General features: G+C 28.4%; 3 protein-coding genes across 6 annotated transcripts in view; 1 reads left to right on the forward strand and 2 right to left on the reverse strand.

Annotated features, from left to right (window-relative positions):
- LOC145969901 (A disintegrin and metalloproteinase with thrombospondin motifs 7) overlaps window positions 1-1,891 on the forward strand; it is a 43,771-nt gene extending 41,880 nt beyond the window's left edge. For 2 of the 3 annotated variants that reach the window (XM_083096216.1, XM_083096217.1), the window contains one exon: window positions 850-1,890. In XM_083096216.1, coding sequence (XP_082952342.1) covers window positions 850-995 — 146 coding nt within the window. In that variant the 3' untranslated portion in view covers window positions 996-1,890. Of the gene's footprint in view, window positions 1-849 lie in introns of all 3 variants that reach the window. The other variant, XM_083096215.1, reaches the window with a different exon arrangement.
- An 8,147-nt stretch (window positions 1,892-10,038) lies between these two features.
- Window positions 10,039-15,295, reverse strand: LOC145970679 (proto-oncogene tyrosine-protein kinase ROS-like). Its single transcript, XM_083097549.1, has 6 exons — window positions 14,938-15,295; window positions 13,414-13,561; window positions 12,731-12,815; window positions 12,274-12,600; window positions 11,795-12,094; window positions 10,039-11,581 (listed from the first exon to the last, which is right to left on the reverse strand). The coding sequence occupies exons 1-6, from the start codon at window positions 15,085-15,087 to the stop codon at window positions 10,039-10,041; spliced, it is 2,553 nt and encodes an 850-aa protein (XP_082953675.1). The 5' UTR covers window positions 15,088-15,295.
- Window positions 15,296-17,970: 2,675 nt separating this feature from the next.
- On the reverse strand, window positions 17,971-27,485 carry LOC145970766 (proto-oncogene tyrosine-protein kinase ROS-like). Of its 2 annotated transcripts, XM_083097702.1 has the most exons (10): window positions 27,129-27,485; window positions 24,737-24,884; window positions 24,043-24,130; window positions 23,582-23,911; window positions 23,109-23,402; window positions 21,436-22,892; window positions 20,591-20,698; window positions 19,636-19,853; window positions 18,900-19,373; window positions 17,971-18,665 (listed from the first exon to the last, which is right to left on the reverse strand). In XM_083097702.1, the coding sequence occupies exons 1-10, from the start codon at window positions 27,276-27,278 to the stop codon at window positions 18,318-18,320; spliced, it is 3,615 nt and encodes a 1,204-aa protein (XP_082953828.1). In that variant the 5' UTR covers window positions 27,279-27,485; the 3' UTR covers window positions 17,971-18,317. The 2 variants fall into 2 exon arrangements, with proteins under 2 accessions (XP_082953828.1, XP_082953829.1); XM_083097703.1 differs by lacking the exons at window positions 24,043-24,130; window positions 27,129-27,485 and having other exon boundaries at window positions 24,737-24,816.
- Between the last annotated feature and the right edge of the window lie 266 nt (window positions 27,486-27,751).

The raw sequence follows: 27,751 nt of genomic DNA on the forward strand, positions 1-27,751 counted from the left end.
CTTTCTATCTCTCTTTATATATATATATATATATATATATATATATATATATATAAAGATATATATATATATATATATATATATATATATATATATATGTATGTATATATATACACATACATATATTTGCGACACATTTGCAACATTATTTTCAGGTGTATCCACAAGAAGTTTTATTGCGTCCAATAGCATTAATAATATTAATAATTATACTCCTCGTGTCAGATATTTAAAAGTTAAACTCACATTTGTCGCACTATAGTAATTGATGTTGAATAGAAGTTTGAGGCAATCTAACAGAATAGTAATAGAGTTGAGAGAATTAGAACATGTAGCCGCATGTAATTCTAAGTTATGCTGGTTAGGTTATAGAGCGTTTGGCTTGTCCAAAGTTACAGAATATGCTCTTATCCGAAGGCGTCGAGAAACTAGAATTTACACGAGAAAACCGCGGTTCTCGTAACGACTTGCTTTATGAGATACGTCGCTCGATTTGCATGTGCATATGAGGCATCCAACCCGCGCGCGCGCGTATAAATACTTATTATAAAGTCATCTAATTCTTATAACAAGTATCATTAGCATATGCAATGAATTCTAGAGATTTGCGTACCAAATTTTAACCAATTGAATTTTTTCACTTATCGTCGGTTTTCTTTTTCAAAATGCATGCAAAAAAGTTTAAAACATTGTCTAATTTTTTTATAATGATGTTTAATGTATGTTTGAATTTAATTATTATGTACTTTTTCTTCATGTTATAAATTATTATATTTATATCGCGGATGACTAATATACATATATATATATATATATATATATATATATATATATATTATCTTTTTTCAGATTGCAAGGATAGTATAGTTCCGTCGTGTGCAAACTACAAACGTATGTGTGATACATCATCGATTGTGCGAGAAAAGTGTTGTGCCACGTGCATGAAACGACGACGACATGTCCGCCACAATAGACGACACATATTTGCCAAATAACAAAACAGAGTTGAGAAATAGCAAGTGCGAAAGTATTTTAAAATTTTTAAAATGCACATATCTCTCCGTCTGATTTTATTCGTATTATTTAAATTAAGATAAAAATATAAATTAAAATTTTTTACGTTTAACGTATGGCAACAAAAATTAGAAAAAAACTTATAACAGAGAGTGATATTACGAGATTATATTTGTAACTTTATACTATTGCGTGTATGTATGTATATGTATATTTTGTATCAAGATGTAATCATACTTATGCCACGTAGATATACCATTTACTTATCATCGTCTATCCGCCTTAGATAATTAAGATACTAATTGAAAAACGTTGCAAACGCTAAATATATATACTAGATGTGATATTTTTCAGGAAAAAAATCGATTACAAAATAAGAAACTAATATTATTAAAAAATTGCTGCATATAATAATAAAAATAGTTATTATGTAAAAAATGTTATTTAGTGAGTTTTAATCAATATATTATGTCTAATATTGTTAATTTATTTAAAAAATATTTTGTGAAATAAATAATTTTCTAAATATGTATAAATTTTAACTGAATTTTAATGACTTGCAACGCTTTTCTATGGATTAATTATCATCACATAATGAAAAATAGCTATAGCTTCAATAATTTTAGAATCTTCACGAATACGTAACACAAGAAAAAGAAGTCTGGGATGTACAATTATTTTAAGAATGCGATTGCCACATCGTATCCGATGATTTGATATAAGTTTACTATTCAAATATTTAATTGATATAAAAACGTTTATACAGAACTTAAATAATATAATTTTTATATGCACTTGTTTATATCATGATAATATAAAATCCGTTTTTCTGTATACTGATTTAATCAATTTAATCAGCAGCAAGAATAAAATAAATTTTGTAATAACTATTAATTTATTAACACATTAGATATATATGATATATCTCTCTTTACGAAATTTTTATTACTATTTTTACTAATTTATATTTTGTATTTGTCTAAAAAAATAAAGTTTCTTTGTTCTTTATTTTCCTAAAAAAAGTATATCTAAAGGTATAAATATACTTATAGTCTTTGCAATTTAAATAAGCTGTTGCAACTATTTGCAACAAACATTTCGAAAATAGTAATATTTAGTACTCACCGCTGTGCCGAATTTCTACAAATTTCGTCAAATTTCAACACTATCCAAATATCAGCCATTGTCTGTAAATAATTAATAAAATAAGTTACATTATAAAAAATCGATCAGGACAAGCATACTTTCCAAAAAAAATATACGTTGATCGCAACATATATATATTATTAATATTGTTGTAACAAATTACAATAACATTGTAATATTGCTGCAATATTCTGTGCTGTATGGGTATATATATATATATATATATATATATATATATATATCATATACTTATTTTTCATTCAATTTAGATAACGATCACATAAGTAGCAAAAAAACAAATGGATGTTACAGTTTACTTAGATTTCTACAGAGTTTAAGTGTTTAAATCTACGTACTCGTCACAATGTAATAACGTTTCGCGTTTGATTAACAATCGAAATGAAAAAAGAGTGAAGATTTACCTTTTGGAGCTATGTTTCCACTTGGCAATTGCGTAATACTTGTGAAAATTATCTATCTTTGTTTAAAGTTCAGCAAACAATAAGTAATAATAATGGAGTGACTCCGCGATTGTGGAACTTAGCTCAAGCACTTATGACTAAACATTGATGTAAGTGAAGTTCGCACCGTTCGTTTAACTTTTCGTGCAACCGTTATCTTATTCGTTATCTTTCGCGGTTTATTTTGAGATTTACAATTAATTAGACTATCTTCGCTTATTAACTAATAAAAGAAAAAAAGAACTCACATAAAAGTGACCTGTTGAAACTCCTTTTTGCTCGAGATTTTCCATATTTATTCTCAATTTGCACACACACGCGACGCACTACTTGTTTCGAATCGCCATTTGCAATACGAAGGCGCGCAAGTTAATGCATATATCTACCACAAGAGGCGCTGCAGATTATCTCTGCTGTAAGGGTGCGTTCAAAAATACTCTTCCTAGAGTAAAAGCAGAGTTTACTTGACCAATCAGAAGAAACGGAGCAAAAATTTCTTCTTCCTGATTGGCCAAGTAAATATTACCCATGTAGGATTTCCGAACGCATGTTGAATGGATAGTCACAGAGAGAAGACTGAGAGATGTTATGGCCTGCTTTTAGGCGATCCCTGAAAGCGATACTCCCTCTATGGACATTGAAAACGTGGACGTGAACTACAAAGCCAATGTCCATGAATGTTCTCAGAGGGTAATATATAATGTGCACAATTTCTGGTTTTGTTCCGTGCTATGTGCACGAAATGCCGGTAGCACCAGTGCTGTATAACAAGATACTTATGTATGTAAATTGATAGTAAATAAATTATTCAATCGCGAAAGATAACAACAATCCTTTCTTTTTTTTTTACGTGCGGAAAATGCTCCTTATGCACACCCCGGCGGGAACGCTAAATAGGTAATCTTAGGGATAATCATCTTAGGACCTATTTAGCGGTCCCGCCGGGGTAGTGTTGGGCTCTCACATACATAAAATTTCGTATTACATAAAAGTACATAAATTTCGTATTACATAAGTACATAAAATTTCGCAAAATAATTCGTATTACTATAAAAATTATTGAGTGTTAATAATTTAATTTTCATCCTTATATAAATAAAATACCTGTAAAAAAAAACACTCAAAAAATATTGACCCCTTAAAAATTCTTAATATTAATAATATAATTATTGAAATATTTATTAATCTGTTTTCCCTAATATTATTTAAACCTACATTTCCTGGTTCTTTAAAAGATACATAATATATATTAATCACCTAAATTAATCACATAATAGCCCTAACAATCCTCTACTTCTTGAAAGGAAAATTAAAAAATCTTAATGATCACCTAATAGCCCTAACAATCCTATTTCTCGATTAAGTGAAATTATTCGAGGAAAGCCTATCTCTAATCACGTATATTTTAATTACGTACCCTAATTACATTCTCTAACCGCGTGAATAAATGTCCGACATTACGTACTATTGTACGTAAGGAAGCTTTTCTTCAGGCCAGTTGAACTTACTTTTCGTTGATCCTGGCCACTTTCTCGCTCGATCTCTAATCAGAGATCGAAAAAGGAGATAAACACTTCTTCTTTTGCCGATTAATTACCGGCAAATAAGCGTAAATATTTCACGCTCATCGTAACGATCGCTCGATTTTACGATCGTTCGTTAAATATTTGAATATAATTTTATTTTAACTCAAATAAAGCCAAATTACTACAAATTTCTGTATATTATATTTTCTAATAAAATATAAAATTCATGTGTGTGTATAACTTTTATCATATTACAAATTATTTAATTAATTAATCATTTGGCTTTATATTAAGTTAAAGTAAAGTTTAAAAACAATATCTACAAACAAATTCTACGATGGATGAGTTATAAGAAATTAGAATAAAATAAATGCGCGTTATAAAAATAAAGTAGTATCAAAAATTGATAAAATTGATAAAATTATTAATGCGTGCTGTTTATTTAATAAATTAGACAAAATCTTTACAAAAAAGTTTTTTTTTCTTGATTCTCTTTTTTTAATTAATACTTCAATATATCTTCGCAATAGATGCAAAGCATTTCGAAAAAATTTATTAAAAGTTATTTAATTTAATCTATCCTAGCTCATCCATTTTAAGGCAACGAATTTACTACAATCTACAATCTACATCTACATCTACATCTACAATCTCTACGAATTCGTTACCTTAAAGTTAAATAAAAGTTTTTCTCACTCACCGGCACTGATGCGCAACAGCGGAGTTATCGAAGCTACGTTGTCTGTAACATACAAATATAAAATTCATTTATAATAATGTTCACAAAATGTAATCAATATTTCAAAAAATTTTTATCGTTCGGAATTTTATATCCGATGTGTAAAATAATAAGCAGAGATAAACACGTGTGGAAAAATTTTATAAATTTTTGAAACTGCTTTTTAAATCGAAAGTTTTATATGACTTCCATAAAAATCTTTTTCTCTAATTTTCTCTTTAATTCATTTAAATAATAAGACCGAATTATTATGCGTACAATTTATACCAATTGATATACAAATAATAAATATTCACCATCAGGTTGCTCCGCCGATGCAAGATGCCTCTCCCAAGCCTCCTCCTCCTCTCATGTTGTTGACGCGCGATACTTTTAACGGCACTCCCGCACTCACGAGCGATATTTTTATATCGCTATTTCCGCTATTTTACGCGCGATACTAAACGGCACTCCCGCACTAATTCGGTACGATTAAAAATTTGGTCGCGCGATGTATATATTTAATATATATGTATATACTTTGTACGACACTCTTGGTTTCGGTACGAGCGAAAATCCCATTTCATTTCACTACAATCAACTTCGAGCCAACAGGTCGGGAATGCAACGATACAACGAGCAAAGACTAGGCCCGAATCGGAAAGAAGACGAAACGATTGACGGAAATAGAGGAAAATGAAGTTCATCAACTCTTTTTCGCGCATAATTATCCTATCTCGTATCGAACCTGGACCCGCTAAGCATGATTTCAGGTGCTCCGCCCGGACATATTATGCCTCCCGCGGTTGCTATATGCTACACCAGGCTAGTAGACGGCAAAAGAAGAGGATACCCACATTTTTTAAATGCTAACATTCAGCAAATTTAGAAAATGGGGAGGCAACCCCTTTAACCGAGCGAAAATCGTGCCTAGGAGAATCCACTCGACGGAGTCTCGACAGGGTTAACACACGTAGTGCGTGTGGCTGAAGACGAGCAAAGAGAAGGGACCCATTAACGACCATTCCGAGCAATCGATCGAGTTCTAACTAATTCGGGCCGAATCACTTGACGAAGCACGAAGCGCGAGTGTACGTTGCACAGCAACGTGTGCAAACTCGAAATCCTAGTTAGTTGGCATCGGAAGTAGAGACTCGTGACAATAATGAAATTGGGATTTTTATACGAAAAGTCCAACGCGGAAGCGCGAAAACGCGACGACGCGAGAATACTACAACGCGAAAACGCGGTAACGAAACGCCGCCGTCCGCGACACGTTGATGGCACCGACGACGCGAAAGGGTACTTAGCTTCCCCTTCAGGCTCCTTAAGATTTATCCTAAAAATTTAAGATAAACCTCAAGGCACCATCCAAGTACTAAGCCCTCCCACCCCGACAAGGTGTACCCAATGGGAGGGTTATATTATATATATAATATATTTTGTGGAACTTATTTTGTAATATACTACATAAATTTAAATTCGCAAATATAAACGATAAATAAAAATATAAAGGATAAGAGAAAATATATTACATAAAGCAATGTTCAAAATAATTGATTTTAAAATTAATTATTGCGCGCAATTAATTTTTACATTTTTACTTTTAAATAGATATATTTTAATATTATAAATTGCGTAATTACAAAATAATTTATATTTTTTCGACATAAAGTTTTAGTAATACGATAAATAAAAAAATTTCTATTTTTCTATATGTGAAATATTTAAATAAATATATTAATATGAAATATTTTATAAAACATAAAGAGTATCTGAAAATATTAATAAAAAATTTTATAAATGTTTTAATCGTTTTAAAATAAAATGGAATATTTTTTATAAGGATATGTATTATATATGTTACAATTTAAAATCACTATTAAATCACTATCAAAGAAATAAAACGAGACGTGAAATATGTATATTTTGAACATATACTAATGATAAATAATTTATATATTGTTGCGTCCGCGGAACGATATATATCGAACGTGCGCGACACAATCGGCATACGCTGACGCTCGTGCACTCGTAACTAATAACGCGATTTAAGGTGCACAAGAATTTTAATAAACCGCGAGTAACATACAAGAATTCAGAATAATCGTAAAACGGATCACAAATAGACGCGCGTCCGCACAGCTCGACAGCTGGGCTCAGACAGTCGTTGTTTATAACAACATCTTGACAACGCGCGCGGAAACGATCTTCTTCGAAAGAATTCAATGGGTGACGAATACATTCAGCGGGACGGGACGTGGGGACGCAACAATATAATAAATAATGAATGTGATAAATAATTTATATTAATGACTTACATCATATCTCTTATTGGTCCATCCATTTCCAAAACCTCCTTCTTTCTTTTGCTTTCTTCGTTTTTTTCTCGTGGCACTTCAATCCTCCTTGCACTCATTTGAATTCCTCGTTGCACTTACACTCATTCACGAAAAGTTCCTCGTTGCACTTGCAATTATGTTCAGAGAAAGAATTTGATAATATATGAAACGTCTCATATCACTACTTCACTGCTCAAGAGCCACTGAGCGAATGATCGTAAGTCAGAAACATTACCGCGATACTGTTTATATCGTCAAGGTTGACTATGTAGAGAAAGAATTTGATAATATGTGAAACGTCTCTCACGTCACTACTCAAGTTTACTGTGAAACGAATGATAATGAAGCCATGTAACGTATTAACAATAGCGCGATACTGTTTATCAAGGTCGAACACGGTGTTATTGATAATTCTCTCTTTGCCGAAATATTTTCTGTAATATAAAATATTTGCGTGAGGAATATTAAATTATAGAAGTATTTTAATTTATTGATTAAGATTAAGATTAAGATAACATCGATGTGATTATTTAATATGTTGGATTCCTATCACCTTAAATCGATTCTCGATTATTGTATATTGTTTAATTAACCAGGATTGAGAAAATTTAAAGCATTGGTCGAAATATATTTAATTCTAATATTGTTAAAAAAATATTATAAGCATATAATAAGCATCGATGATCAAAAGATCATAATATATTTAATTCTCTTGTCACCTTTCATGTATCCCCTGTTTCAATTTTTATTCGCAGTAATGAATGATTACGATTCGATAATATATCGAAATATTTATCGTTGCGATACAGCCGTTTCATGTCAAAAGTTGTCATTTATCAAAAGTTAATTAATTTTTAATTATTAATATTTATAGCAAATTATGTTTCGATACTAATCGTAATCGTGTTTAGTACAAAAATTACAATATACGAAGTGTTTCTCATCACTACTTTATTACTCGAGAGTCACCGTGCGAATGATGACAAAGCCGTAATGTAGCGCACTACTGTTGTTATATTTTATATTGCCAAAGTCGAACACCGTGTTATTGATAATTCGTTGCCGAAATATTTTATACATTATAAAATATACATTAACGCAAAATATTAAATAACAGAAGTATTTTAATTTATAGATTAATTAATCGATTATTTATTAAACAATTAATTAACATACGAAGCATTTTGCATCACTACTTTACTGCTCGAGTGTCACCGAATAAATAATCAATTTAATCAATAAATTAAAACACTTCTATAATTTAATATTCCGCGTTAGTGCATATTTTATAATATATAAAATATTTTGGCAACGACTTATCAATAACATTATGTTCGATTTTGGCGACGTAAACAATAGGATGCTATTGTTTGTATGTTATGGTTTTGCTATCATTTATTCGGTGACACTCGAGCAGTAAAGTAGTGATGCCAAATGCTTCGTATGTTAATTAATTGTTTAATAAATAATCGATTAATTAATCTATAAATTAAAATACTTCTGTTATTTAATATTTTACGTTAATGTATATTTTATAATGTATAAAATATTTCGGCAACAAATTATTAATAACACGGTGTTCGACTTTGGAAATATAAAATATAACAACAGTAGCGCGCTACATTACGGCTTTGTCATCATTCGCACGGTGACTCTCGAGTAATAAAGTAGTGATGAGAAACGCTTCGTATATTGTAATTTTTGTACTAAACACGATTACGATTAGTATCGAAACATAATTTGCTATAAATATTAATAATTAAAAATTAATTAACTTTTGATAAATGACAACTTTTGACATGAAACGGCTGTATCGCAACGATAAATATTTCGATATATTATCGAATCGTAATCATTCATTACTGCGAATAAAAATTGAAACAGGGGATACATGAAAGGGGACAAGAGAATTAAATATATTATGATCTTTTGATCATCGATGCTTATTATATGCTTATAATATTTCTTTAACAATATTATAATTAAATATATTTCGACCAATGCTTTAAATTTTCTCAATCCTGATTAATTAAACAATATACAATTTAATCGAGAATCGATTTAACGTGATAGGAATCCAACATATTAAATAATCACATCGATGTTATCTTAATCTTAATCTTAATCAATAAATTAAAATACTTCTATAATTTAATATTCCTCACGCAAATATTTTATATTACAGAAAATATTTCGGCAGAGAGAATTATCAATAACACCGTGTTTGACCTTGATAAACAGTATCGCGCTATTGTTAATACGTTACATGGCTTTATTATCATCCGTTTCACAGTAAACTTGAGTAGTGAGGTGAGAGACGTTTCACATATTATCAAATTCTTTCTCTACATAGTCAACCTTGGCGATATAAACAGTACCGCGGTAATGTTTCTGACTTACGATCATTAGCTCAGTGGCTCTTGAGCATATAATATTATAACATCTATGCACCACAGAATATTACAGTTACTTTGCGACAATGTTGCAATATTACAAATTGTAATGTAACACATTACAGAAACATTGTAGAAATATAAATTAACAAAATATCAGTTAGATATTAGGAATATGATATTTATATTTTAGAAACATTTTAAAACTATAACACTCTAATTTTTTCGCACCTCCCAATTGCGTAGCCCAATTTTTAGGGTTCAAAAAGTGTTCCCTATTTTTTTTTTACTAGTGTATTTTATACGTAATATTATTAAATGGTTGCAATAACATTGCATTCTTTCAAATATATTATACTGCAATGTTGTTATAATATATATTTCATTGCAATATTACAAAAAGTGAACATCTTAACGTTGTCATCTTATAACAATAACTCAGCAGAGTTTCGCAATCGATTTGCAATATTGCAATGTTTCAATGAAATTATTCTTCAATATATCTGCAACCTTATTGTGCTGTATGGATATTTTCATTTGCTTACCACGTTTGCTACCACGTGTTGAAAAAATAAATCTTTCATCAGCCGGCCATGTAAAAGTTTCCTCATATTCGAGGTATCTCAATGTCAAGCGAAACTTGTATGAAGTTCCCGATTGTAAATTTTCGATATGGTATATTAATTCTTTGCTATAATTCATTTGATTACCATTCGTTGTTTGCCACTTTTCTGTTGCAACGTCTTTGTACTCTAGTGCAGAAGAGACCGTCAGATTAATGTTTGAGATCCATGAAATGTCCATGCTATTTATGTTGGCCTCATTTAAAGTAATATTGTTTAGTTCTGTGTATATGTGAACGTTCTTGTTTAAACTCTCGTTGTAGAAATCGCTGAAATTGAATGGATACACACGCACGTATATCCAGTAATCTTGTACTGGTAGCGACAAGTTAATCTTTGTGAAAAATCTGCCGTCTGCCATACGTTTCGGCACATTGATAAATTGTTTGCTTTTTTGTTGCGTGCTGTTCCAATGCACTTCGTAGGTCACGGCTATGCAGTTCACTTTCTTGGGTGGCATCCAACGAACTACTGCTATAGTAGGCGTCAAAGCTAGAACACTTACGTTTTCTGGTGCATTAAGCTTGCCCGAATTAGTTTTTATTGATATCACATTCGAATCTAATGGATTTATTGATAATTGATCAAAGTAAAAATTGCTTAAAGTAAACTTCAATTTGTACTTCGTAAATGGTGTTAAGTTCTGAATCTCGTAATATCGCTCGCACGTCCGCATATTGAATTTTTCAGACTTGTTGAGATTGTCGTCTAAACAGCTTACGGAAATAGTATATATAGTAGTTGGTAAATTATATTTTTTGCATCCACTCTTTACAACCGGCTCCGGAAGATTTACAATGATGCTGTTTGTCGTTGCAGTCACAGTCTCAAAATTATAAACTTTTTCGTCAGGTGTCAGACATCTTATTGGAGGATATGATTGAGAATATTTATCAAAAGCGTAAATTGTAGAAGACAATAAATAATCTTCATTTCGGTCTGTTAATATCTTTTCAACATATTTGTCTGCATTTACGCTCTTGAGACTTGCATATTTCTTTTTCAAAACGTAGAGATGGTAAACCGTATAATTAGTTGCTAAAATGTAAACGTATGTTTCGTCAATCGTTATAGATCTGAATCTTATGTCATCACTTATGTTTTTCTTGTTTAAAATCGTATTACACATAGAAACTTTAATGTCTGTCACAATCACGTGATCTGCAGTTAACCAGTAAATTAACGGCTCCTCATTATTCATGTCATCAATTATCGTATACTGAAGTAAACTTCCTGTAAGGCAAAAGTTCATAAAAGACGAATTTATCTGAACAATTTGCTCATTTTTTTCATCGAGATGATATTTTATCATATCGTATTGTTTATTTATCAAATTGTACGATACGCCATATAAAATTCTAAAAAATATATAATTATTTTACTCATAAAACATTTTAACAAAAATAAAAACTTATATGTAGTAAAAATTCGAAATTTTTATAATTAAATAATGACATTTCTTTTTACTTATGATCTTAATTATAAAACCACGTAAAATTATAGAAAAATTACAAATTTGCATAAATCTTTAATAGAAAATTAATTTTTCAGGTGAATGGTAATAAACATACCCCATAGACGGTAATATATTCATATTTCCAGTAATAGCTTTTGTTTTCATAATCTCATCAAATTTAATTATGCCATTTTCCCACATTGTTAAGTCGAACTTTACAATATAGCTTGGCTCTTGAAAGTTAATTATAAAATATAGATTTCTTGCTACCCAGTCAATCCAGAGACCATATATTTCTTTATCATAGCTAGCCATTTTTGTGATATCAGTTTCATTAATCTTCCATGTCATAAGGTCATGTCCGGTATACCAATAAATTCTATTTTGTTGTATTGAGTAAGAGAAGTTATATACACTGAAAAAAAGAGCCAACTACAATTGTATAGTAAAGAAATTATAATTGAGATTTCTATTTTTATAGTTATTACTATAATGTTGATAATAATAAACTTGTGCATAGCAATAATAACTTTAATTTTATAAGTGTCAAAAATAATTTGATAATTATAACTATTTTTTTATCAGTATACGTACTATTCCGTCAATCCGATTTTAATGTTGTTTAAATCCAGGTCCCATATTACGGTACCGTTATACGTTTGGATTAATAATTTAGATATTGGATTTTCATGCATAGTTGACACACGGATTTCCGTGTAAGGACCAGGAATAACTTTATTATGCGCACGTACTCGGAAATAATATGTCGTGTTAGGTTTTAGATTGTGAACTATGTGCTCCATTTTTGTAGTTGTGATATTTTTATCGTCACAGATTTGAATCTCTTGTAAGTCCTCGATGAAAAAACATTTCACTGTGTATCCTTGTATTGCTTCATCGGTAAAGTTAGGTTGATTCCATCTGTAAAAGAACAACAATTCAGTCTTTTATATTTAGTAAAATTATAACAGAATTAACCTCTTTATGTCGTTGAATTTAAGGAAAAGAAAGAAAAATGAAAGAATACAAACTGAGAATTTAGATTTTTTACCTCAATGTCACAGAAATATCGTTTTTTGTGAATTGATTGTCGAATTGTACAAATGCTCTGAGAGATGTTGGCTTGCTCAAACTTTCTAGAGATTTTAAGATCGTACATATTAATATAATTATATATAAAATTAATATATAATAATTAAGTGAATTATCTCAGTAAATCAGAAAGAATAATTCAATGTGAAAATAAAGAATAGAAAAAAAATAAATGTATATTATAAAATTAGTACAGTATTGATCTATAAAAAAATAAAATAATATAAAAAAATTTTCCATCATTTAAGAATTAGAAAAGTAATTGTTAATCTACAGCAAAAACCAATAAATAACTTTTAATAAAATGATAAGTTATAGTCTTCGAAAAATTCCTATTGCTTAAGAAGTATAATATTTGCGACAGCGTTAAAACAAAATGGCAAATTAATAAAATATATATTGACTTTATCTTAAATCATGAAAATTTTTATAATATTATGTTTATATTATGATTTTCACAATATTATTTTTACAATATTATGATTTTCTATTTCTTTTTCGACAGAATAGAATTTATATTTTTTTCACTACTAGAAGATATTTTTAGATTTTATTTCCATTCTCATTTGAATTAAATTATATTTACAATATTTTGTCGTAGATTTTATTATTAATGTCACTTATACATTTTTTGCAACTTACTGTTAGGTTCTGGGGTGATTGAAATATTTGCAAGTGGAACCTCACCGACTTCTCGCTCACTTCTCATAGTCATATTATCAGAATGACTCATCCAGTCAGATTTGAAATTTAGTATATGATGATCACTTTTCTCGGACATTGAAATATCCTTCATAAAGTATAACATACAAAAAGAATTGAGTGAGTACCGTTGGAGCAGAAACGCGATTATTTCTGGTGCTTTTAATGATAAATTATATATTATAAAATTAAACGAAAAATTGCCATTCGTTTTTTGTTTGCTTAATAATACCGGTTTGATGTATATCATTCCTAATTGATATATATATTAAATACGATGTAGTTTTATTTATATTATAAAATCTACTTTTTAATTTTTTTTAAGACATCTTGTATAAAAACAAACATATATATCAAAAAGAAGATCAATCAATAGGTTAACAAGAGCCAATAAGGGTTTATAATAGCTACTTTTAGCAAATAATACAAGTGAAAGTGTAGCTCTTGGCAATTGTTGAAACAATTTTGTGCCTAACAGTTTGATTCTTTCATGATAGGTTAGATAACTCTTCTCCAATTTTACCGTAACTCAATTATTTTTTTCAAAAATTTGTCGTTATTATTAAAGTTTGATTAATGTTTGTACTTCAAAAATAAAAATGTTAAAAATACTGTTTCTTTACAGTTATTAAATATTAGTCATAGAAAGTTATATATATAAATATAATAGTTATATAGATTCTTTTATCTATAACTTTATCAAATTTCTTCTCGATTATTGTTATATTTTTAACACAAATTCTGGAAATGATAGTATAAACCGATGCCTCGATAAGAATATGTATATATAATTATATATCATTGGATATATGTGTATGTACAATGAAAATTAATATAAATTTTAGCATCTAGCAATTTTCTAAATTGATTTTATAAAATGAAATCTACATTAGTATAAACCTTACACTATATATCAATAAATATTATTATAAATATCTAGAAAAATAAAGAAATTTTAGAAATTGAAGAAAAATGACATAAAGTCTGTTCATGTGTCATCGTATATATATATATATATATATATATATATATATATATATATATATATTAATGTAACGGATATATAGTAAGCAGCAAACTTTATTAATTTTAAAAATTGTTATTTTTAGAAATAATAATTATATATATATATATATATATATATATATATATATATATATATATAGAGAGAGAGAGAGAGAGAGAGAGAGAGAGAGAGACAATAATACAATCAAGTTTTAATATACCGTTTTAATTAAACTTAATATATTATACTATATAACACATCCATTTATAAATAAAATTCCGAAACTTTATACATCCTTTTTTTACAACACACGTTTTCTTTTATGTTGGATAGTTTTATTTTATTTTATCGTATTATATAGATAGGGAGAATATATATAATTTATTATCATTCGTTTATGAATTACTAGCTGGAATAACGTTCAATTGTTTATTAATCAAACGAAAAATATCTCTTACCTGCGTGAAATTTAAATCCGGATAAATGGAAACATTTTCTTTCTGAAGGCTGTTTGAAGTGGTATAATTTTTCGGCATAAACGTGATAGTTGCTCTTGTCAGTACTAAACCTTTCAATAAAATACATAAAATTCCAAATATAATTTGCATTTTTTGTAAATGTTTGCACTCAATCAGTTCCCGTTGAATTCTTAGTTAGTTGTTTTTCTCACTCTACTAATTCTAATGTGCTAATCGAATTGATATTAATTCATATATATACACATCATTCGTACGATTGTGTTACTACGTATGCTTTTTAAAATCCACTATTTGTACACAATTACACGTTTTCTGTGATATTCATATGATGCAGTTTGAATCAAGCGACAAGTAACGCGATAGCGTTTCTTGACTAGCGAGCACAATAATAACTGACTTCGAATGATCAATCTGATCACGTGTTGCCATGACGTCTTATTAACTACATTCCGTTTGTAATTTATTTTTCTCTACAGTACGATACTCGGCGTTATTTCAAAAAGAATTAAAATCTTTAAAAATTGTTTGACAAAAAAGTTATATATGTATAAAACAAAAATAGTTCTATATATAAATAAAAATAATTATATGTATATATAACTGTTTAATGAATTTTATTAAACTTTTTATATTAATTTATTTCTGAGTATCTTTTCTTTGGCATAGGAGAGAGGCGATTATTATTTAAAAGATATTCTGATTATAATGAAAGTAATAATGGATTTAAAAAAAGTGATTTATACGTTTTCTGTGACATTCATATAATGTAGTTTGAATACGTAACGCGGTAGTGTTTTTACACTAGTATAAATAAATACAAATTTACAATAGCATATAAATAACTAAAATAAATAAAATAATTGTACGAGTTATTATTATCGTCCTTTGCATTGAATAACTTTATAATATAATAACGTATATAATATAATTTTACTTAATATTAACTTAACATAATATACTTAATATAATATAATATAAAAACTTATAATATTAATTACTTTATTATTTTAATTATACTGTTGTAATTTTATATACAGCAATCTTTATATACACCAGTGTGCATTAGTGCATCCAATTCAATCAAATTCTCTCTTTCTCCCGCTATAAATCATCAATTACTTTATTTCCAAAAAAGTGTTATAAACACTTAATTACGTGAAATATAATTGAAAATAATTCTGTGATGCTCCGGTCTCCTTTTGTGACATATATTCAGTCCATTCATATATTAAATGATATACAACATTTTTATTTCAAAAATATCTTTATATTATTAAAGAAACATTCTACATAGAATGTTTTAAACAAGTATTTATATAATGGTCTCTTTTTAAATTCATGTATAATAATAGACGTATTTTCAAATATTTTACAAATTTATAAAAATTTATTCGCTCCAACAATGATATATGTACGTACAAAAATTTATATGTATAGTTTGAAATAGGAAAAAGCTTCAAAACATAATATAAAGAAAGCTTGAAAAGAAAATTACAATTGTGTGTTAATATTTATGAATTTACAAAATAGTTAATACTACATTAAAAAGTGCAGATCTTATATAATATATAAAATACAAAAATACACATGTTAAATGTCTAATAAATATCGTAAAAACAAACGTTCCAATATTAATACATGCATATCCATCTACAATTTATTCCTCATTAACTAAAAGTTATGTATATCAGTTAGATAATATAAATATAATATTTACTAGATTCAATAAATCTCTTCTATGTCACTTCTTAGAACTATAATATTTTCGAGACAAAATTTGATGTATGATTTAATTTTATTGCATTGCAACAACACAGCATTAATATTGGACAGTTAAGTGGACAGTTAACCCTTTAACTACGGCATTGTCAATAGATGATTAAACATTTTATGGCTGTTGTCAATAAGTAACTTTAAGATATGCTATGATGCGAAGATTGTCCACACAGCACATTATACTAAAAGATAACGAAAAGATGTCTTTTTTAGGTTATCTTTTCGACTAAACGAAAATATGAAGACATCTTTTCGCTTTGTCGAAAAAGATGACATAAAAAAGACATAATAGTATGTGGCACGTGTTTCTTCGCTTGCCGCTACGCGGCGAGCCATTCTTAACTTATCTCGTATTTAATATTTATTACGAAATGTATATAAAGAATTAGTAATTAATATAAGATCTGAAGCATATTTTTGCCTTTTACGAGCAGTAATGCCAGAAAGAGAATACTGCTCGCACGCATCAATCAGAGAGAGCCACCCCAGACAGCACAAAAAGGCCAAAAGATGTCTTAAAGACGTCTAGAGTACTTTAAGACATCTTTAAGTTGTCTTTTAGATGTCTTTTGGACATGTGTGCTGTCTGGGACATACATGTGCTACGCAGAATGATTGTATGCGTGTGAGCCGCATCCTTTTCCTGACATTACTGTTTATCAGTTTAATTTCTGACAAATTGAATTTAAAATAATTTATTTAATAATCTGGATTCCTTGTTGGGATTCAGAATATTCAACAGATTACTAAAAATTTGGCGGATAAATGGGAGAAATAGCCCATTTATTGCGTTTATTGAAGTATTCTTACTACCGAGTGTCGATAATCTATATAGAATGAATCAAGTCATCATATAGACAAGACTAAAAAGTCACTGAATTCGGGTCATGAGACGACTTTTAGTCATCTTTCCGCCGACTTAACGATGTCAGTAAAAGATGTCTGTGACAAAAAATGTCCAGTTTTAGTACTACTTTTAGACGACTTGGTGCTGTGTGGGTATAATTTTAATATATAGTAAGTCATTAAATATAATGATAAAATATATTATGTATATACTTATCCCGAATAATGTAATAATTTATACAGGATAACTGTTATAAATTCAAAAATTCAAAAATAGTTATATTATTATATTTATATATTCACAACTAATTATAGAGGATATTATTCGCGTTTCCTCTTTCGCTCATAAATTTTATAATTTTACAGTTTGTAATTATCGGTAATGTCGAAAATTAATTATACTTCCATTTTGAAAAAATTATTGTTTATACATATATATATATATAATCGCAATCATTAGGTTTCGCTTCGATTACTCAAAAACACAAATTAGATATATCATTATATTACGTTGTACAATCATGAAAACGGATGTGATATTTTTTAATAATCAAGATTTTATGGAAGGTAAGATTAAAAAATTTCTTTTATCTTCATTGATAAATCTAATATTAAGATTAAACCTGAAAATAACAGAATCAATTTAGAAATATTCTAGAAATATTTTTCCTACATTAAGATTGATCGAATCGTTCGGAAAAGAAGATAAACATTAATTTAATTATAAATGGTATCGGCTAAACAGTATCGACTGGACTCAGTAAGGCATCTTCTATGTTCTTTCTTAATGCTATAATATTTTTCAAACAAAATTTGAAATTTGGTCTAGCATCCGCTGTACTCCAGCAACGTAGCATCAACTGGTACAATATTGACGGACAGTTAAGAGTCATCGGCAACCTGTCTCCAGCACATACATAATTTATCACTTCTTCATTAGTCTTGCCAATATAAGGTTGCTCACCCAACGATGTAATTTCCCACATTAAAACACCAAATGACCAAACATCGCTTTGAGAAGTAAATATTCCGTTTCTCAAAGATTCCGGTGCCATCCAGCGAACAGGAAGCACATTTTCTCCTTTCTAAAATATGATTTTAACAAAAATTTAATTTTCTGGCTCAAGTTGTTCATTTAGAATAGAATATTTGCAAAATGAAAAAAACTCTTATTTATCTCTTACTTTTTATAAATATAAACAATTTATTTATACTGAATATTATTCAAAAAATGTACAATAATATTATGATAAAAAAATGAAAGTATTTTAAAAGGAATTAATTTTTTATCATTAACTTTATTTAATAATCGTATTTACCACGCGATAATAATCATCCTGGTAGATATCTCTAGCTAGTCCAAAATCTCCAATTTTAATGACACGATTCTCGCGATTTCTCGAAGATACTAAACAATTGCGACACGCTAGATCTCTATGTACGAAACGCAACTCTTCCAAGTAGCAACAGCCTCGCGCAACATCTTCGCACATGGCGAGTAAATCCTGCAAACGCAAGGCATGCAAATCTGACGCTTGCAAATTTTGACAATCTCTCAAATATTTTAACAGATCACCAGTTTCCATCAATTCCAACACTAGTAATGGAGAATCCCCATCTACACAAATGGCCAACAATCTTAATATATGTTTATGTCGAAAGTGACTCATAAGCTTGGCTTCTTTTAAAAATTTCTTTTTCTCATTGGAAGAAGCATTTTTTCGCAGCGTTTTTATTGCAACGGATATCTCTGTGCCCGATCTTTCTAAGTTCTTCACATTTCCTTGAAATACCTGCAAAATATTTGATACAAATTTAAATATGTACTTCACTTAAATATGTATAGATTAATGTCAGGTATCATTATATTTTATTTTATATTAAATAATTCAACAAAAAATATATAATAAAGTACATGTATGTTGTCTCATCTAAGTTTTATATTACATATAATCTACTATAAAAATTCATATAATTTATGTCTTTATTAGGAAATGTCTGTTTTCTTGATCTAGAAATTAATTTGAAACATTGCTTGAAAAAACTAATTTTTACCTCTCCAAATGCGCCGCTACCAAGACGTTTTGTTAATGTGATATGTTTACGTTCGATTTTAGTTATCGCATTTTCATCCGGGTTATAATGTAACATAGGACTGTAAAGCATATTCAATTGAATGTTTTGGCAAGGTACTTCATGTAGAATCGCTAATTCCATGTCGATCATTGTTGAAGGCAAAAATTGCTTATTATTATTTCTGCGTTGATGATATGCTGTTATAAAATTTCGATTTAATTATGTAATAATATGCATTATAAAATTTATCGATTTTTAGTAAATTTATTAATTTAATTTTATATATGTAAATCACTAGTAAATTAATAGTTCCAATAAATCTCTAGATATTATATCAGATACACTACCGTTCAAAAGTATTTGGCCACCTAGGTATGTTCAATTCTGTTGCGATTTGTCTATTACTCTTTCCGGCCTTATGAAGTCCGACAATTATGCCTCTCTTCTCTTCAGATAATTCCTTTTTATTACCATTTTAATATCACGTGGAAGAAAAAAAACAGAAAATTATTTTTGCAAAATATGCATCGAGAGATGTGTTTTCTGTTCAAATGGCAGTAGATAACTGACGCAAATCTATATCCGTTACATTCTAAAATATCAATTAAACAAAAAAATTTCATGAAACACGCGCCTTTGTAGTAAAAACTTAAAAGTATTCATTCTAGGAAAAGAGCCATAAATACCTTATTTGGCTTTGTAGCTATCTGTTAGTAAACATGAAGTGATATTTATAATACAGCTATTGAGAACGACTTTCCGTTAGCGCATAAACAATAAACATCGATGAAAGGCAATAGACACAATTTCGTTTTCGAGTTTTCTCTTAAATTAAGGGTGGCCAAATACTTTTGAGCGGTAGTGTATATATGTATATATATATATATATATATAATCTACAATTTAAGTTGATACTTATATCAAATATACTTACAACAATAAAAGTAGCAGATGCAGATTATAGTAACTATAATGATAAAACTTAACATCAATGCTAGATAATATTCTGTCTTTGTTATTCCAGGAGTGTTCGAAATATCATCTATATTACGCAAAAATATAATTTTAATATTTTCGTGTGTGCGTTTTATTTAAAAACTTATATCTACTAATAACGTTATTATAAATCAATTAATAATAAATGAATAATAAATGAATAATAAAAAAATAATAATAAATTAATAATAAATATATAATAATAAATTAATAATAAATAAATAAATTTTTTAAATTTTATCAGTCTATTCATATATAAAAAAATAAGCATATAATATTATAACATCTATGCACCACAGAATATTACAGCTACTTTGCGACAATGTTGCAATATTGCAAATTGTAATGTAACACATTACAGAAACATTGCAGAAATATAAATTAACAAAATATCAGTTAGATATTAGGAATATGATATTTATATTTTAGAAACATTTTAAAACTATAACACTCTTTAATTTTTTCGCACCTACCAATTGCGTAGCCCAATTTTTAGGGTCCAAAAAGTGTTCCCTATTTTTTTTTGACTAGTGTATTTTATACGTAATATTATTAAATGGTTGCAATAACATTGCATTCTTTCAAATATATTATATTGCAATGTTGTTATAATATATATTTCATTGCAGTATTACAAAAAGTGAACATCTTAACGTTGTCATCTTATAACAATAACTCAGCAGAGTTTCGCAATCGATTTGCAATATTGCAATGTTTCAATGAAATTATTCTTCAATATATCTGCAACCTTATTGTGCTGTATGGATATTTTCATTTGCTTACCACGTTTGCTACCACGTGTTGAAAAAATAAATCTTTCATCAGCCGGCCATGTAAAAGTTTCCTCATATTCGAGGTATCTCAATGTCAAGCGAAACTTGTATGAAGTTCCCGATTGTAAATTTTCGATATGGTATATTACTTCTTTGTTATAATTCATTTTAACATCATTCGTTGTTTGCCACTTTTCTGTTGCAACGTCTTTGTACTCTAGTGCAGAAGAGACCGTCAGATTAATGTTTGAGATCCATGAAATGTCCATTGTATTTATGTTGGCCTCATTTAAAGTAATATTGTTTGGTTCTGAGTATATGTGACCGATCTTGTTTAAACTCTCGTTGTAGAAATCGCTGAAATTGATTGGATACACACGCACGTATATCAAGCAATCTTGTACTGGTAGCGACAAGTTAATCTTTGTGAAAAATCTGCCGTCTGCCATACGTTTCGGCACATTGATAAATTGTTTACTTTCTTGTTGCGTGCCGTTCACTAACTTCCAATGCACTTCGTAGGTCACGGCCACGCAGTTCACTTTCTTGGGTGGCATCCAAAAAACTACTGCTATAGTAGGTGTCAAAGCTAGAACACTTACGTTTTCTGGTGCATTAAGTTTGCCCGGATTAGTTTTTATTGGTATCACATTCGAATCTAATGGATTTATTGATAATTGATCAAAGTAAAAATTGCTTAAAGTAAACTTCAACTTGTACTCCGTAAATGGTGTTAAGTTCTGAATCTCGTAATATCGCTCGCACGTCAGCACATTGAATTTTTCAGACTTGTTGAGATTGTTGTCTAAACAGCTTACGGAGATAGTATATATAGTAGTTGGTAAATTATATTTTTTGCATCCACTCTTTACAACCGGCTCCGGAAGATTTACAATGATGCTGTTTGTCGTTGCAGTCACATTCTCAAAATTATAAACTTTTTCGTCAGGTGTCAGACATCTCATTAGAGGATATGGTTGATAAAACTTATTAAAAGCGTAAATTGTAGAATACAATAAATAATCTTCTTTTCGATCTGTTATTATCTTTTCAACATATTTGTCTGCATTTACGCTCTTAAGACTTGCATATTTCTTTTTCAAAACGTAGAGATGGTAAACCGTATAATTAGTTGCTAAAATGTAAACGTATGTTTCGTCAATCGTTATAGATCTGAATCTTATGTCATCACTTATGTTTTTCTTGTGTAAAATCGTATTGCACATAGAAACGTTAACGTCTGTCACAATTATGTGATCTGCAGTTAACCAGTAAATTAATGGCTTCTCATTATTCATGTCATCAATTATCGTATACGGAAGAAAATTTCTTGTGCTAAGTTGAAGTGGACAAAAGTACATAATAGACGAATTTATCTGAACAATTTGCTCATTTTTTTCATCGAGATGGTATTTTATCATATCGTATTGTTTATTTCTCAAATTGTACGATACGCCATATAAAATTCTAAAAAATATATAATTATTTTACTCATTATAAAACATTTTAACAAAAATAAAAACTTATATGTAGTAAAAATTCGAAATTCTTATAATTATATAATGACATTTCTTTTTACTTATGATCTTAATTATAAAACCACGTAAAGTTATAGAAAAATTACAAATTTGCATAAATCTTTAATAGAAAATTATTTTTTCAGGTGAATGGTAGTAAACATACCCCATAGACGGTAATACATTCATATAAGTAATAGCTTTTGTTTTCATAATCTTATCAAATTTAATTATGCCATTTTCCCACATTGTTAAGTCGAACTTTACAACATATCTTGGCTCTTGATTATTTAAAAAATATAGATTTCTTGCTACCCAGTCAATCCAGAGACCATATAGACCTGTATCATAGCTAGCCATTTTTGTGATATTATTTTCATTAATCTCCCATGTCATTAGGTCATGTCCGTTATGCCAATAAGTTCTATGTTCTTGTATCGAATAAGTGATGTTATATCCACTGAAAAAAAGAGCCAACTACAATTGTATAGTAAAGAAATTATAATTGAGATTTCTATTTTTATAGTTATTACTATAATGTTGATAATAATAAACTTGTGCATAGCAATAATAACTTTAACTTTATAAGTGTCAAAAATAATTTGATAATTATAACTATTTTTTTATCAGTATACGTACTATTCCGTCAATATGATTTTAATAATGTTGTTTAAATCCGTGTCCCATATTTCGGTATAGTTATACGTTTGGATTAATAATTTAGGTATTGGATTTTCATGCATAGTTGACACACGGATTTCCGTGTAAGGACCAGCAACAACTTTATTATGCGCACGTACTCGGAAATAATATGTCGTGTTAGGTTTTAGATTATGCACCATGTGCTCCAATTTTGTAGTTGTGATATTTTTATCGTCACAGATTTGAATCTCTTGTAAGTCCTCGATGAAAAAACATTTCACTGTGTATCCTTGTATTGCTTCATCGGTAAAGTTAGGTTGATTCCATCTATAAAAGAACAACAATTCAGCGTTTTTATATTTAGTAAAATTATAACAGAATTAACCTTTTTATGTCGTTGAATTTAAGGAAAAGAAAGAAAAATGAAAGAATACAAACTGAGAATTTAGATTTTTTACCTCAATGTCACATTAATATCGTTTTTTGTGAATTGATTGTTGAATTCTACAAATGCTCTGAGAGATGTTGGCTTGCTCAAACTGCTTTCTAGAGATTTTAAGATCGTACATATTAACATAATTATATATAAAATTAATATATAATAATTAAGTGAATTATCTCAGTAAATCAGAAAGAATAATTCAATGTGAAAATAAAGAAAAGAGAAAAAGTAAATGTATATTTTAAAATTAGTACAGTATTGATCTTTAAAGAAATAAAATAATATAAAAAAATTTTCCATCATTTAAGACTTAGAAAGTAATTTTTAATCCATAGCAAAAACCAATAAATAACTTTTAATAAAATGATAAGTCATACTCTTCGAAAAATTCCTATTGCTTAAAAAATCAGAAGTATATTATTTGCGACAGCGTTAAAATAAAATTGCAAATTAATAAAATATATATTGACTTTATCTTAAATCATGAAAATTTTTATAATATTATGTTTATATTATGATTTTCACAATATTATTTTTACAATATTATGATTTTCTATTTCTTTTTCGACAGAATAGAATTTATATTTTTTTCACTACTAGAAGATATTTTTAGATTTTATTTCCATTCTCATTTGAATTTAAATTATATTTACAATATTTTGTCGTAGATTTTATTATTAATGTCACTTATACATTCTTTTGCAACTTACTGTTAGGTTCTGGGGTGATTGAAATATTTGCAAGTGGAACCTCACCGACTTCTCGCTCACTTCTCATAGTCATATTATCAGAATGACTCATCCAGTCAGATTTGAAATTTAGTATATGATGATCACTTTTCTCGGACATTGAAATATCCTTCATAAAGTATAACATACAAAAAGAATTGAGTGAGTACCGTTGGAGCAGAAACGCGATTATTTCTGGTGCTTTTAATGATAAATTATATATTATAAAATTAAACGAAAAATTGCCATTCGTTTTTTGTTTGCTTAATAATACCGGTTTGATGTATATCATTCCTAATTGATATATATATTAAATATGATGTAGTTTTATTTATATTATAAAATCTACTTTTTAATTTTTTTTAAGACATCTTGTATAAAAACAAACATATACAGGGTGTTAAAAAAGTATCGCATACGCTCAGTGCCATCCGATAGAGAAGAAGAATTTAAGAAAAAATGTCTAATACAATTTTTCGATCCCATGAATAATTTCGCCGCAATTAATTATTGTAATCAGTTAATCAGCGCGGAGCTACAAGAGGAAGCCAGGGGCGAAGCGCGCGAAGTCTGCGGCGCGATGGCTACCGCGCTCATACCATGCTCTCGTACCGAGCGGAGGGAAAGTACTTGCGATCTATTTATTTATTTTACTCACCTTCTTTTTGATAAGAGTAACAAAATAATTTACAGGAACAATCATCACGTAAAAATTCGCGTGATTCTAATATATCACGATACAGACTTTGTTAATTTAATGAAAAAATTTATTTTTAATAAGTAAGAAGCGAAAATTAATCCTCTTTAACTCATTTTTTAAAATGTTAACTGAAAATATTAATTAAATTATCTTGCCTTCTTACTTATTAAAAATAAATTCTTTCATTAAATTAACAAAGTCTGTATCGTGATATAATCACGCAAATTTTTACGTGATGATTGTTCCTGTAAATTATTTTGTTACTCTTATCAAAAAGAAGGTGAGTAAAATAAATAAATAGATCGCAAGCACTTTCCCTCCGCTCGGTACGAGAGCATGGTATGAGTGCGGTAGCCGTCGCGCCGCAGACTTCGCGCGCCTCGCCCCTGGCTTCCTCTTGTAGCTCCGCGCTGATTAACTGATTACAATAATTAATTGCGGCGAAATTATTCATGGGATCGAAAAATTGTATTAGACATTTTTTCTTAAATTCTCCTTCTCTATCGGATGGCACTGAGCGTATGCGATACTTTTTTAACACCCTGTATATCAAAAAGAAGATCAATCAATAGGTTAACAAGAGCCAATAAGGGTTTATAATAGCTACTTTTAGCAAATAATACAAGTGAAAGTGTAGCTCTTGGCAATTGTTGAAACAATTTTGTGCCTAACAGTTTGATTCTTTCATGATAGATTAGATAACTCTTCTCCAATTTTACCGTAACTCAATTATTTTTTTCAAAAATTTGTCGTTATTATTAAAGTTTGATTAATGTTTGTACTTCAAAAATAAAAATGTTAAAAATACTGTTTCTTTACAGTTATTAAATATTAGTCATAGAAAGTTATATATATAAATATAATAGTTATATAGATTCTTTTATCTATAACTTTATCAAATTTCTTCTCGATTATTGTTATATTTTTAACACAAATTCTGGAAATGATAGTATAAACCGATGCCTCGATAAGAATATGTATATATAATTATATATCATTGGATATATGTGTATGTACAATGAAAATTAATATAAATTTTAGCATCTAGCAATTTTCTAAATTGATTTTATAAAATGAAATCTACATTAGTATAAACCTTACACTATATATCAATAAATATTATTATAAATATCTAGAAAAATAAAGAAATTTTAGAAATTGAAGAAAAATGACATAAAGTCTGTTCATGTGTCATCGTATATATATATATATATATATATATATATATATATATATATATATATTAATGTAACGGATATATAGTAAGCAGCAAACTTTATTAATTTTAAAAATTGTTATTTTTAGAAATAATAATTATATATATATATATATATATATATATATATATATATATATATATATATAGAGAGAGAGAGAGAGAGAGAGAGAGAGAGAGAGAGAGAGAGAGACAATAATACAATCAAGTTTTAATATACCGTTTTAATTAAACTTAATATATTATACTATATAACACATCCATTTATAAATAAAATTCCGAAACTTTATACATCCTTTTTTTACAACACACGTTTTCTTTTATGTTGGATAGTTTTATTTTATTTTATCGTATTATATAGATAGGGAGAATATATATAATTTATTATCATTCGTTTATGAATTACTAGCTGGAATAACGTTCAATTGTTTATTAATCAAACGAAAAATATCTCTTACCTGCGTGAAATTTAAATCCGGATAAATGGAAACATTTTCTTTCTGAAGGCTGTTTGAAGTGGTATAATTTTTCGGCATAAACGTGATAGTTGCTCTTGTCAGTACTAAACCTTTCAATAAAATACATAAAATTCCAAATATAATTTGCATTTTTTGTAAATGTTTGCACTCAATCAGTTCCCGTTGAATTCTTAGTTAGTTGTTTTTCTCACTCTACTAATTCTAATGTGCTAATCGAATTGATATTAATTCATATATATACACATCATTCGTACGATTGTGTTACTACGTATGCTTTTTAAAATCCACTATTTGTACACAATTACACGTTTTCTGTGATATTCATATGATGCAGTTTGAATCAAGCGACAAGTAACGCGATAGCGTTTCTTGACTAGCGAGCACAATAATAACTGACTTCGAATGATCAATCTGATCACGTGTTGCCATGACGTCTTATTAACTACATTCCGTTTGTAATTTATTTTTCTCTACAGTACGATACTCGGCGTTATTTCAAAAAGAATTAAAATCTTTAAAAATTGTTTGACAAAAAAGTTATATATGTATAAAACAAAAATAGTTCTATATATAAATAAAAATAATTATATGTATATATAACT

Source organism: Camponotus vicinus, unplaced genomic scaffold (assembly GCF_025532165.1).
Source record: "Camponotus vicinus isolate PSW18456_S1 unplaced genomic scaffold, iyCamVici1.0 SCAF_4, whole genome shotgun sequence".
Classification (NCBI taxonomy): domain Eukaryota; kingdom Metazoa; phylum Arthropoda; class Insecta; order Hymenoptera; family Formicidae; genus Camponotus; species Camponotus vicinus.

Coding starts and splice junctions, on each gene's coding strand:
- LOC145970766 (XM_083097702.1), bottom strand. CDS start 27,278: ATGCAAATTATATTTGGAATTTTATGTATTTTATTGAAAGGTTTAGTA. Junction 22,893..23,108: donor AATGTATTACCGTCTATGGG/GTATGTTTACTA, acceptor TATATTTTTTAG/AATTTTATATGGCGTATCGT. Junction 19,374..19,635: donor GTAGCGGCGCATTTGGAGAG/GTAAAAATTAGT, acceptor AATATTTTGCAG/GTATTTCAAGGAAATGTGAA.
- LOC145970679 (XM_083097549.1), bottom strand. CDS start 15,087: ATGCAAATTATATTTGGAATTTTATGTATTTTATTGAAAGGTTTAGTA. Junction 13,562..14,937: donor CGGATTTAAATTTCACGCAG/GTAAGAGATATT, acceptor TACTTTATGAAG/GATATTTCAATGTCCGAGAA. Junction 12,601..12,730: donor GATATTTCTGTGACATTGAG/GTAAAAAATCTA, acceptor GTTCTTTTACAG/ATGGAATCAACCTAACTTTA.